The sequence below is a fragment of the Mustelus asterias genome, chromosome 14, assembly GCF_964213995.1.
Source record: "Mustelus asterias chromosome 14, sMusAst1.hap1.1, whole genome shotgun sequence".
Taxonomy (NCBI): domain Eukaryota; kingdom Metazoa; phylum Chordata; class Chondrichthyes; order Carcharhiniformes; family Triakidae; genus Mustelus; species Mustelus asterias.
Genome location: NC_135814.1, coordinates 96,269,348 through 96,282,020, shown reverse-complemented (window position 1 = coordinate 96,282,020; position 12,673 = coordinate 96,269,348). Strand labels below are relative to the sequence as shown.

General features: G+C 45.6%; 1 protein-coding gene across 1 annotated transcript in view; it reads right to left on the bottom strand.

Annotated features, from left to right (window-relative positions):
- Window positions 1-12,673, bottom strand: part of LOC144503984 (Krueppel-like factor 7) — a 73,014-nt gene that overhangs the window by 3,412 nt on the left and 56,929 nt on the right. The window contains exon 4 of the mRNA XM_078229134.1: window positions 7,383-7,475. Within this exon, the coding sequence (XP_078085260.1) occupies window positions 7,383-7,475 (93 nt within the window). The remainder of the gene's footprint in view (window positions 1-7,382; window positions 7,476-12,673) is intronic.

Below are 12,673 nucleotides of genomic sequence, written 5' to 3'. Positions count from 1 at the left end.
CTCACACATGGATTTAAGGCGGGTGGGGCAGATTGGGAAAAAGGGACCCCCAAGAGGGTGCACACACAAGTGCGCACAGGCAAGATATGAAATAACACAGACATGTACACAAAGCTAGTGCATACACAGCTGGTGAAAGTGTCCTGGGGTTGCTAACTACTCGATTGATGTGAAACCTGCTCTCTTACTGCGCTGTTTGGTACTTCCTCCTTGCAGGCCGCACTGTCTAAAAATAACAGGAAAACAAAAATAAATTGTGGCCGAAGCGATAATCGGCTGCTCGATGTGGTGTGACTGACTGACTTAGCTCACCCAGAGTCAGGACTGAGAGTGCAGCGCTTTCTCACAGGGAAGCTGCAGAGTGCAGAACAGAAATCAGATTCACAGTGCCCTGATGTGACACACCACCAGGAGACCATTAATGGGATCACCTGAGAAAGAAATGCTCACCTCACAGAGGGACAAAGCAATGGAGCGGAAATTAAATATTAGAGGATGACTTTCACTCTCAAAAAGTTAATTAGTTTCCAAGTTACCCGGTAGACCGGCAGGTCATCCACCCCTCAATAATCCAAAGACCACATCAGACACGGAAAGACCAGTGGGTATGTGGACAGGCCCACCTGCAGATTTGCAGGGGCAGCACAAGTATGATCTGTGTTGTTCTCAAGGCTGATCAGGACATTGTACGCGGTACAAGGTAAGTGACACTGTTCACAACTGTTCTTCGTGACCCCCAGCCATATAACACTGCAACCTGGATTGTACGTTCAGCACGAGTCTTCTAGGATGCTTCATCCCGAAATGGGAACAAGGGGGTTAAAACCCGAGGATGTACCTTTAAATCAAACTTTCCAGCATTAAACAGCATGACACGACACCAGTACTGGACAGACTGTGACAACAGCCTCAGAGTCAAGGCTTCTGTTTTATATTAACTACTATTTGTTAAGACAAATTTATCAGTTAACAAAAGACTTCAGAATGGAACTAAAATCCACAGTTGATGCTCTGGAAAAATACACCATACTGAATCTTGATTCAGTGCAGATTTTGCTTCCTTCTGGAGCCGCTGTGGTAATTAGTCTAACTCATCTCCAATAACATGCCTGGTGACTGGCCGATTCTCTGTCATACACTCGTATCCAAACGAGCCAGCCCATGCCCCAATACGGAAGGTACTGCTGATGTTTGACCAGACTCACTCATTGCTGAGGCCTCAAATTCTTCCCACTTAGCACCAATTAACCCTGCAAACCATGGGCGGCGCGGCGACACAGTGACTGCCTGCTGCCTCACAGCCAATGATGGCCAGGCTTCTGAAAGGGGGGCCCATAAGTGTGAAGCTCTCCATCAGTACTGAATTTGGGCTGTTTGCCTAGATTGTGCGCTCAAATCCCTGGGATGGGACTTTCTGACTAAGAGAGGTGTTGGTGCTGCCTCGGAACTGCTGCTGAAAAGGAGAAATTGTGCTCGTCTCGAAGATCCAGTCTCTCCCACCACCACCCTCTTCCTCTTTTCCCCCAGTCTCACCTCCCTCAGCACTCAAAACCCCTCCCTCCTGAAATGCAGAGCCACACTGCCCCTCCCACTTCCCTTTTAATTCACTATTGTATCTGGGCTAAAGCATCACAAAGCACACTGCAGTATATTCGAATATCAAAAGACTTCCTGTGCCAAGTCATCCATGGTGCTGGGGCACCAACCTACCATGACTTGGGATTAGAGCATGTGGGGTGGTGCCCAAACCTCAGAAAATCTCAGGGTCCCTGGGTTTGAGGTGGAGGGGTGGAAACAGAATTCATGTTCCCAATGACTCCCGAATGTATATGGAGACACCAGAGGAGGGCAGGATTGGGTTCAGCTGCCAGGTTGTCCACAGTCGGATGACCTACCAACAACCATCTAGATTCTTACAACAGCTGGCCACTGACAAGCCTCAGGGTGAGAATGAGAACAGCTGTATTTACACCCCAGTCAGACATGGTTCCACATGGAGCACTCGCATCCAAGAGAGAAGGCTATGAGTTCAAGCCTCACTTGCGGTACACAAAACCAAACACAAGGCCTTTACCAGTACTGTAGGAGTGCAGCACTGACAGAGGTGCTATATTTCAGATGTCTCAACGGTCGATATAAAAGTTAAAGTTATATTTATTAGTCACAGGTAGGCTTACATTAACACAGCAATGAAGTTACTGTGAAAATCCCCTCGTCGCCACAGTCCGCCACCTATTCGGGTACACCGAGGGAGAATTTAGCATGGCCAATGCACCTAACCAGCACGCCTTTTGGACTGTGGGAGGAAACCGGAGCACTCCGAGGAAACCCAGACAGACACGGGGAGAACATGCAGCCTCTGCACAGACAGTGACCCAAGCTGGGAATCGAACCTGGGTCTCTGGCGCTGTGAGGCAGCCGTGCTAACCACTGTGCCGCCCCCATGGCCCCAAAGGTTTCATGGTATTTAGTGGAGCAGAGGAGTTCTACAAAATGTGCTGGCCAATATTTATCCCTCAACAATTAGTGCTGAAACTGGTAATATGGTCACATTGCTGTTTACGGGAGCTTGCAGTGCGCTATGCGGCTATTGCGTTTCCTACATTATAACGGGCTATATTTCAACAAGTACTTCATTGGCTGTAAAGTACTTTGGGTTATGATAAAAGCTACATAAATGCAACACCTTCTATTAAAAGGAATGTAGTAAACATGGGATAATGTTGGAAATGGCACTGTATTAAACCAAACCAACGCAGCATCCACTTGACAAGCAGTTTGGAAACTTCATTGGACATGCACTCATTTCTGTCAGAACCATTTCTTCTCTCAACGGGACAACACCCTAATCAGTGGACGGAAAATCAAACTCATTAAAGATTGGTCGCGACAACAACAACTCACATTTATTTAGCACCTTTAACATAGCAGAACACCCCAAGGCACTTGACAAGCGCTTTATCAGTCAAAATCTGACAACCACAAGGAGGAGATATTCGCCCAGGCGACCAAAGTTTGATCAGAGAGAGGTTTAAAGGATCATTGGAGGATAAATTGGGTTGGGAGGTTAGGGGAAGCATTCCCGAGGTCAGGCTCTTGGCCAAAGTTGGAACGTCATGTTGAAGTTGTACAAGACATTGGTAAGGCCACACTTGGAATACAGTTTACAGTTCTGGTCACCCTATTATAGAAAGGATATTATTAAATTAGAAAGAGTGCAGAAAAGATTTACTAGGATGCTACCGGAACTTGATAGTTGAGTTACAAGGAGAGGCTGGATAGATTGGGACTTTTTTTCCTGGAGCGTAGAAGACTTAGGGGTGGGTGATCTTACAGAGGTCTATAAAATAATGAGGGGCACAGATCAGCTAGATAGTCAATATCTTTTCCCAAAGGTAGGGGAGACTAAAACTAGAGGGCATAGGTTTAAGGTGAGAGGGGAGAGATGCAAAAGGATCTAGAGGGGCAATTTTTTTCCACACAGAGAGTGGTGACTGTCTGAGGCAATAATAGAGGCGGGTACAGTTTTGTCCTTTAAAAAACATTTAGACAGTTAAATGGGTAAGATGGGTATAGAGGGATATGGGCCAAATGCAGGCAATTGGGACTAGTTTTGTGGTTTAAAAAAAAAGGCGGCATGGATAAGTTGGGCCGAAGGGCCTGTTTCCATGCTGTGAAACTCTATAGGCACAACCACCAACAGTGAAGAGGAGAAAAATCGAGAATGTGCATGAGTACCCCAATACAGAGATCCTGGAGGGTCGAGGGGCTGGAGGAAGTTGCAAAGGAGGGGCAAGACCATCGAGGGATTTGAACACAAGGATGAGAATTCGAAAACAGGGGTGTTACTAAACCGTGATCAAGAGTAGTTTGGCAAACACGTCGGTGATGGATAGGCAGGACTCGGTGAGGGTTAACATACGGAAAACAGGGTTTCCGATGAGCTGATGTTTACACAAGGTAGAAGATGGGAGGCTGCTAAGGAGATGATTGGCAGAGTCAAGGATGGGTAACATGGAAGAGCTAAAGAAAAATATCCAGCAATATGCTTCATCCTATCCGGACTGGACACCAACATCGGTTGTAAGCGCTGCTGATGTTATTTCACACAAATTCAAATCACAGTAAGAAATAACTGGCAGTGGTTCAAAGCATCCCTCTGACCTTCCTCCCCCTTGGCACTTCCAGACAAATCTGCAGCGACAAATCACTGCCAAAATTTAATAACTTTTGAAAAACTATTTCCATGATTAAACAACGCAGGGCAGAAGACAATGTGCACCGACGGCAGAATACAGTTAATAAGGAACACAATTTACTTCATATGGCTGCATGGTTTCTCCCACTCCCCTCTCTCCGGGCATGTCTTGATCACGGTGGCACAGTGGTTAGCATTGCTGCCTCAGCGCCAGGGACCTGGGTTCGATTCCCAGCCTGGCTTACTGTCTGTGTGGAGTTTGCATGTTCTCCTCGTGTCTGCATGGGTTTCCTCCGGGTGCTACGGTTTCCTCCCACTGTCCAAAGATGTGCAGGTTAGGTGCATTGGCCATGCTAAATTGCCCCTTAGTGTCCCAGGATGTGTAGGTTAGAGGGATTAATGGAGTAAACATGTGGGGTTACGGGTATAAGGCCGAGGTGGAATTATGGTCGGTGCAGACCCAATGGGCCGAATGGCCTCCTTCTGCACAGTAGGGTTTCTATGATTCTTGTTCTCGCATGGCGCTGGACCCTTTTTCAATGGTTAGTTTGAGTGAGGAAAGGGTACAAAAGGGGGCGCAACCTTAAAATTAGAGCTAAGCCGTTCAGGGGTGATAGCCAGAAATATTTCTCACATAAATCTGGAACTCTCTTCCTCAAAAAGGTATTGAGGCTGGGAGTGATTCAACGGAAAAATTCAAAACTGAGTTTGATAGATTAAGAGTGGGTACGGAAATCTTACGGAACCAAGGTTCGGAAACAGAGTTAAAATACAGGTCAACCATCATCTAACTCAGTGGTTCCCAAAGGGTGCGGTGCGCCACACTGGTGCAGCGAGAGAGGATGGCAAGTGTGACGGGAAGATTCAAGGACAATCAAAGAAACATTTAAACATGGATAGATATTTTTCCAAAGTGAGAACAAGAGCATCAAGTGATGCTGAGGACGATCCGAGTCCACGTTGTGATCCAGGATCGCCATTCGAACAGAGTGCTGAAGAAGAGTCGTTTAATTCTACAACAGTAGCAGGCCCAAGCAAACCTCCAAAAAAGAGAGTTTGTCGACAATATATGGATAGCTATCTGAGTCTCGGTTGCACATGGACTGGAGATGAAAACGTACCTCGGCCTATGTGTTTGATCTGTGGTGAGAAGCTTTCCAATTCCAATATGGTCCCAAGCAAGATGAAAAGACATCTGCTGTCAAAACATGGAAATCAGGCAAACAAGGATGTTCAATATTTTGAAAGGCTTTTGGAACAGCAGAAATGCCAACAATCATATTTTGAAAAACGAATGACAGTCTCAGATAAGATGCAGGTTGTATCTTACCAAGTGGCTGAATTGATTGCTCAACAGACAATACCACATACAATAGCTGAAAAATTGATTCAGCCTGCCTGCAGCTTGATTGTGAAAACTTTGTTTGGTGATGATTTGGTGATGAAGTTATGTAAATTCCTTTGTCTGACAATACAATTCGCAGAAGAATAGTTGATATGTCAGCTAATATTGAGAAGCGTGTTTCCGAAAGTATGAAGAATTCCAAATTTGCCATTCAAGTTGATGAATCGACCGACATTAGTGGAAAAGCACAGTTGCTTGCCTATATCAGATTCATTCACAATGACGAAATAATCACACAGTTTCTATTTTGCAAGGAACTTGAAAAATATACCAGAGGACAAGATATTTTCCAAACCTTGTCTGAGTATTTGGAAAAAGTTGAGATTTCATGGGATTCTTGTATTGGAATTTGTACGGATGGAGTGCCATGTATGATAGGGAATGTGAGGGGCTTGGCGGCACTCATCAAACAGAAAAATCCAGATGTAATATCAACTCACTGCTTTTTACACAGAGAGGCATTAATCACCAAGACCCTTGTAGCTGATTTGAAGTTGGTTCTCGATCAGACTGTGTGCATTGTGAACTTCATCAAAGCAAAACCACTAAAGGCGCGGTTATTTGCTCAAGTCTGCAAAGACATGGAATCAAAACATCAATGCCGAATTCTGCACTCGGAGGTTCGCTGGATGTCCTGCGGAAAAGTTTTAAATCGGGTGTTGGAACTGAAGAACGAATTAAGAGAATGTTTGGAACAAGAAGGGATCCCATTGTACCATCAACTGGATGACAGTGACTGGTGTGCAAAGCTGGCATATTTGGCCGATATCATTTCCCGGTTGAATGTGCTCAATGTCAGTATGCAAGGCCGCGATGACAATATCCTCACAACTACAGACAAACTAACTGCATTCAAAAAGAAGCTTCAGCTCTGGCTCGGAAGAGCGATGCAACATAACCTCGAAATGTTCCCACTGGTAAAAAGTTTTAAAACGAGCAATGAATTGTACAGCTTCATACAGGAACATCTTGCAACACTGGTAGAAAAGATTGACCATTACTTCCCATCGTTGTCGACAGAAAAATTCGACTGGGTTAGAGACCCCTTTGCGAATTCCAGCTGTTCAGGTCTGACATTGGATGAGGAGGAGGAAATGGCCTGCATTTCGAGTGATCGCACCTTGAAAATGAATCACGGGAGTATGCCACTGGACTCTTTTTGGATATACAACCAGAAACAGTATCCACGCATCTCTTCAAGTGCATTAGCTATCCTTCTACAATTCTCCACGACATATTGTTGTGAACAGGGATTTTCAGCTCTGACAAATATCAAAGACCAGAAAAGAGAAAGGCTTCTTTGTGTTGATGAGGAGATGAGAGTTTGTTTGTCTCAAATTAGACCCAATATAAATGACAAAACCCGACAAAAACAAGCTCACGCCTCACATTGAGTTTGTATACTTAAGGTTACATATGCAAGAGGCTCGTCTAAGTATATTTTGGGAATGAATCATGTTTTTATGCAGCTGCATTGTTTTATACTTTCTGGATGTCCCATGATCATATTATAAAGTAGTTGTGTTCTATGTTATGAATCAAGCACTGCTAGGAGCTGTTTTTGAATGTATTTCTTATCAATAAAAAATTTGGTGAGGCGCGAGCAAATTTTTATTCCGAAAGTGCGGCCCAGTGAAAAAAGTTTGGGAACCACTGATCTAACTGAACGTCAGCACACATTCCAGGGACTGTACACCCCACTATTGTTCTGATAACCCATGCTGGGATTCTGCAGACTGGGAAACGACCAACACTGCTATTCCTCCCATATCAGCTCACATAGCCAATAGCAGCAGGCTACAGCCAGCCCAGCTCTTGCTCGACACCCTCATGTGCTCCAGATGGGCTTGCTGGACAGCGATCCAGAAATGACTGCAGATCAAGCACAGTTCAGGAGGGCAGGATAAACTAGCACTACAGGTGCAAGGGATCTCACAGGGAGAATCTCAAACAACAATGAATGGGACTATCCAATAACTCTCTTCTTTTAACTCAAAATCCAAGCTGAAATCACAGTTTGTTTATGCACCAATTCGGTCCCAGTTGTGGACACCCACCATGTATCAAAGGAGTGAATTTAAGGACAAATATGAGAGACACAGCATAGTTCTCAATCGTTCAGCTGCTGATGCCACTGTGCAACTGATCTGAATGGACCAGAAGGGGAGGCAATGGCCTAGTGATATTATCGCTAGACTATTAATCCAGGAACTCAGCTAATGTTCTGGGGACCCGGGTTCGAATCCCGCCATGGCAGAAACTGTAATTTGAATTCAATTTTAAAATATCCGGAATTAAGAATCTACTCTTGACCATGAAACCATTGTCGATTGTCGGAAAAACCCATTTCGTTCACTAACGTCCCTCAGGGAAGGAAATCTGCCGTCCTTACCCGGTCTGGCCTACATGTAACTCCAGAGCCACAGCAATGTGGTTGGTTTTCAACTGCCCTCCAAGGGCAACTAGGGATGGACAATAAATGCTGGCCCAGCCAGTGATGCCCATGTCCCACAAATGAATAAAAACTAGGTCGATTCCCAGCCTTGGAAAGATCAGCTGTGATCAGTTGAGGTTACAGCACGGGTATGACGATTATCAATATTAAACTGGTTTACAATGCAATAGAACGCAAGTGGCTTAACCACTGAATCACCGCACTGAAGGAGGCCACTTTGCCAATCGCGCCAGTGCCAGCCTCTTTGAATGATCTAAGCAGCTAGACTGAAGCAAGCATAGGATTCCCAAAGCACACACTCAATGCTATCTCATGCAGTCCAAATACCACACGAAAACTGCTTTTTTTACATTTAAATACACCCTAGCATTGTGCACAAGGCACCTAGGCTGCAATTGAGATCACAGGTGACTTGCTTGTCAATTTTCTGCCCTCTCTTTTTAGAAGCACGGAAAAGAACCGCCTAATCTTCTCACAATACCAGCGGCCTCCTCTCTGCAATGCTCTCCTCCCCTTACAATAGCCCAGCCAAGAGCAGGAACACACTACCTGGGGAAGCTATAAGCATGGGTTGGTGTCCCGCTACTCCTTGTAACAATGTGCTTATACAACAAACCATCGTATACAAGTGGGTCACTCAATGCTTTAACTTCAGCACCTTGTGCAAAGAACAGCATCAAGTCAACACGTACATGAGGCTGATGCATAATTGTTGCTCGAGAAACCCTGCGGTCATTTAGCCTGCTAGGAAGTTACGCAGAAATTTTAGCCGTGATTATGGAATCATAGAATCCTACAGTGCAGAAAGAGGCCATTCGGCCCATCGAGTCTGCACCAACCACAATCCCACCCAGGCCCTATCCACATATCCCGACATATTTACCAACTAACCCCTCTAACCTATGCATCCCGGGACACTAAGGGGCAATTTAGAATGGACAATCAACCTAGCCCGCACATCTTTGGACTGTGGGAGGAAACCAGAGCACCCGGAGGAAACCCATGCAGACACGGGGAGAATGTGCAAACTCCACACAGACAGCAACCCCAACCGGGATTCGAACCCAGCTCCCTGGAGCTGTGAAGCAGCAGTGCTAACCACTGTGCTACCGTGCCGCCCCATTACCATGTAGAACTGAAAAGTCAAATTCTGCCATCATTATTTTAAATCGGCGGGTTTAGATTCTAGATGATCCCACACCAAATCATCAGAGCACTGGAGCAGGGAAGTAAATATATTATAGCTCCCTCAGCTACTGCACTTCATAAAAATAACTATAAAAACTAATTTGAAAAGACCTACAAATACTTAAACTTAGTAAAAAGCCTAAGCAATATTTGAACCAAGCCAAGGAAGGAGGTATTTTGAAAGGTGACCACAAGCTTGGTCAAAGAGGAGTTATTTAGAGGAGGAATGAGAGATTTAGGGAAGGGGAGGTAGCTGAAGGCATGCCAATGGGAGTGACAAAAGTGAGGATGTGGGAGCAGGCGGCATTGGAGGAAGCAGAGCTTTCACAAGGTTGGAGGAGATTACAGAGATAGGGATTGGAGAACTTACAAATTCAAGGCATTGTCAGATTGGGAAAAAACAACAGTCAGTGAGCACAGGGGTGATACGTGAATGGGGCTTAGTGCGTAATACGAATAAAAAAAGGCATCACCTTAATGTCACTGCATTCACCGGGTTGATGCACACAATCAAATTACTAACTGGACATCACAAGATAGGTGATCTTTCTCAAGTTTGCAAATGGTACAACTCACTCGTCTCCTTATATCCCGATACCATGACAAAAAACATCACATCTGGCTCGCATCGCCACTTCCCATTCAAGCCACACGCCAACTTTCTCTCCAATCAACTTCAATGGAAGAATCTTCTATGGCTTGCTCTATTGACATAACAATGACTTAAGATTTCTGTACAACATTTCTATATTAGATATAGCTCTTGGAGATAAAAGGATCAAGGGATATGTGGGGGTGGAAAGAGAGAGGCGGGTAGGGATATCGAATATGATCAGCCATGATCATAATGAATGGTGGAGAACGCTCGAAGGGCCGAGTGGTCGACTCCTGTTTCTAAAGATCTGGAGTAAGACACATGCACAATCCTCCCTCTAACCGGGTAGACCGGCTCACTTAACACCACCCTTGTATTCACTGTTTTGGTTGGTTAACCAGCACAGCATTGGATAAAGTCAGGACGAAAGAAAACCTAAACAGATCACAACATATTGATTGAGCAGATGGGGACAGGACATGAATAAAACTGTCATTTACCAATGAAGGTGTCTAGCCCGATTGAACACTCAATGTTAATTTTCCTATTTAATGACATATGCATTTCAGCCAATACGCTCATCTATAACAAAGACAGAATCAGTATCCAGAATCAGTTAGAAACTGAACTACGAGGGTTTGAAAGGTTTCCTTGTATAATGGGGTTGAGCCATATAGGACATCTATCCCCTGTCACTAAAATCTCCATGTAAATATAGAAAAGATAGCACCCTCTCCCAAGATCTTTCTTGCAACAAGCAGATATGGCTGAATGGTGGATCGCTGCCCAAATCGCTGTACAAAATCTATGTGCAATTACAAGGGAACCACCTCAAAAATCTGTGTAAATATGTAACCGCGCAGGTAGATGCTCAGAAATCGTTTCCCTTGCTGTATAGAACTAGGGAGTCTGAGAGAAAGGCCATTTAGGAAGATGATGAGAGAAATGTCTTCATTCAGGGAGTTATATTTTTGGAATTCTCTATCCTAAGGGCCTGTGCACAGGCAATCATCGAGCATATTCAAGACTGAGATCTGGACACCAAGAGATACAGGGATAGCGTGGGAAAGTGGACTTGACATTGAAGTTCAGTCATGATCTTAATGAATGAAGGAGCAGGCTCATAGGGCACTATGGCTTACTCCTGCTATTTCTCATGACAAAAGATGTACTTTTAACTGAAGTGGACGCCTCTGTGCATAAACAAAATTGTGTGAGGAAACTATAAGGGAAATCTAAGTGAGATCTCTGCATGACGAAAGTCTCCATGCATATAACAATAAGGGAGATCTCTGCAAAAAGATCTGGAAGTATAAGAGTGTAAGGAAATTCTCTGCCTAACTGAAGTCTGCATGGATACAAGGGAGATATCTGCAAAATGAAGATCTGGAGGTATTCTCGCACAAGGTAGACCTCTGTGTGACTGAAGTTTGTACGTATATAAATACAAGGAAAATCTCTTGCACAACTAAGGTTATGTGTACAAATACAAGGCAAGATCTTCAAAACGTGTGCTTAATTGCACAGGGATCTCTTCCCCCCCCCCCCCCCCCCCATCCCTCTTTCCCTCCCCTCCCTCTTTTCCTCACTCCCATAAGACCATAAGGAGCAGAATTAGGCCTCTCGGCCCATCGAGTCTGCTCCACCCTTCAATCATGGCTGATATTTTTCTCATCCCCATTCTCCTGCCTTTTCCCCATAACCCTTGATCCTCTTATTAAGAACCTATTGATCTCTGTCTTTTGACTGGGCCTCTACAGCCTTCCGTGGCAAAGAGTTCCACAGATTCACAACTCTCTGTCTGAAGGAATTCCTCCTCATCTCTGTTTTAACGGATCGTCCCTTGAGCCTGAGGTTGTGCCCTCTGGTTCTAGTTTTTCCTACTAGTGGAAACATCCTCTCCACGTCCACTCTATCCAGGCCTCGCAGTATCCTGTAAGTTTCAATAAGATCCGCCCTCATCATTCTAAATTCCAACAAGTGTGTGTGAGTGAGGAAGAGATGGAGAGGGAGGGAGGAAAAGGGAGAGGAAGGACGGGAGGGAGGAAAAGGCAAAAAAAAAACGTGGACAGGCTAGGAAAGTCGGCAAAGTGGCAGATGGAATACAATGTGGGAAGTGTGAGGTTATGCATTTTGGAAGGAGGAATGGAGGCATAGACTATTTTCTAAATGGGGAATTGCTGAGGAAATCAGAAGCACGAAGGGACTTGGGAGTCATTGTTCAAGATTCTCTTAAGGTTAACGTGCAGGTTCAATGGGCAGTTAGGAAGGCAAATGCAGTGTTAGCAATCATGTCGAGAGGGCATGAATACAAGAGCAGGGATGTACTTCTGAGGCTGTATAAGGCCCTGGTGAGACCCCATTGGGGTACTGTGAGCAGTTTTGGGCCCCATATCTGAGGAAGGATGTGCTGGCCTTGGAAAGCTTCCAGAGGAAGTTCATAAGAATGATCCATGGAATGAAGAGCTTGTCGTATGAGGAATGGTTGAGGACTCTGGGTCTGTACTCATTGGAATTTAGAATGATGAGAGGGGATCTTATTGAAACGTACAAGATCTGCGAGGGTGGGGGGAGAGACGGGGGGGGGAGGGAGGGAGGGAGGAGACGGGAGGGGAGGGAGGGAGACGGGGGGGAGGGAGGGAGGAGACGGGGGGGAGGGAGGGAGGAGACGGGGAGGAGGGGGGGGAGGGAGGGAGGAGACGGGGGGGGGGGAGGGGAGGGAGGAGACGGGGGGGGGAGGGAGGAGACGGGGGGGAGGGGAGGGAGGGAGGAGACGGGGGGGGAGGGGAGGGAGGGAGGAGACGGGGGGGGAGGGAGGGAGGGAGGAGACGG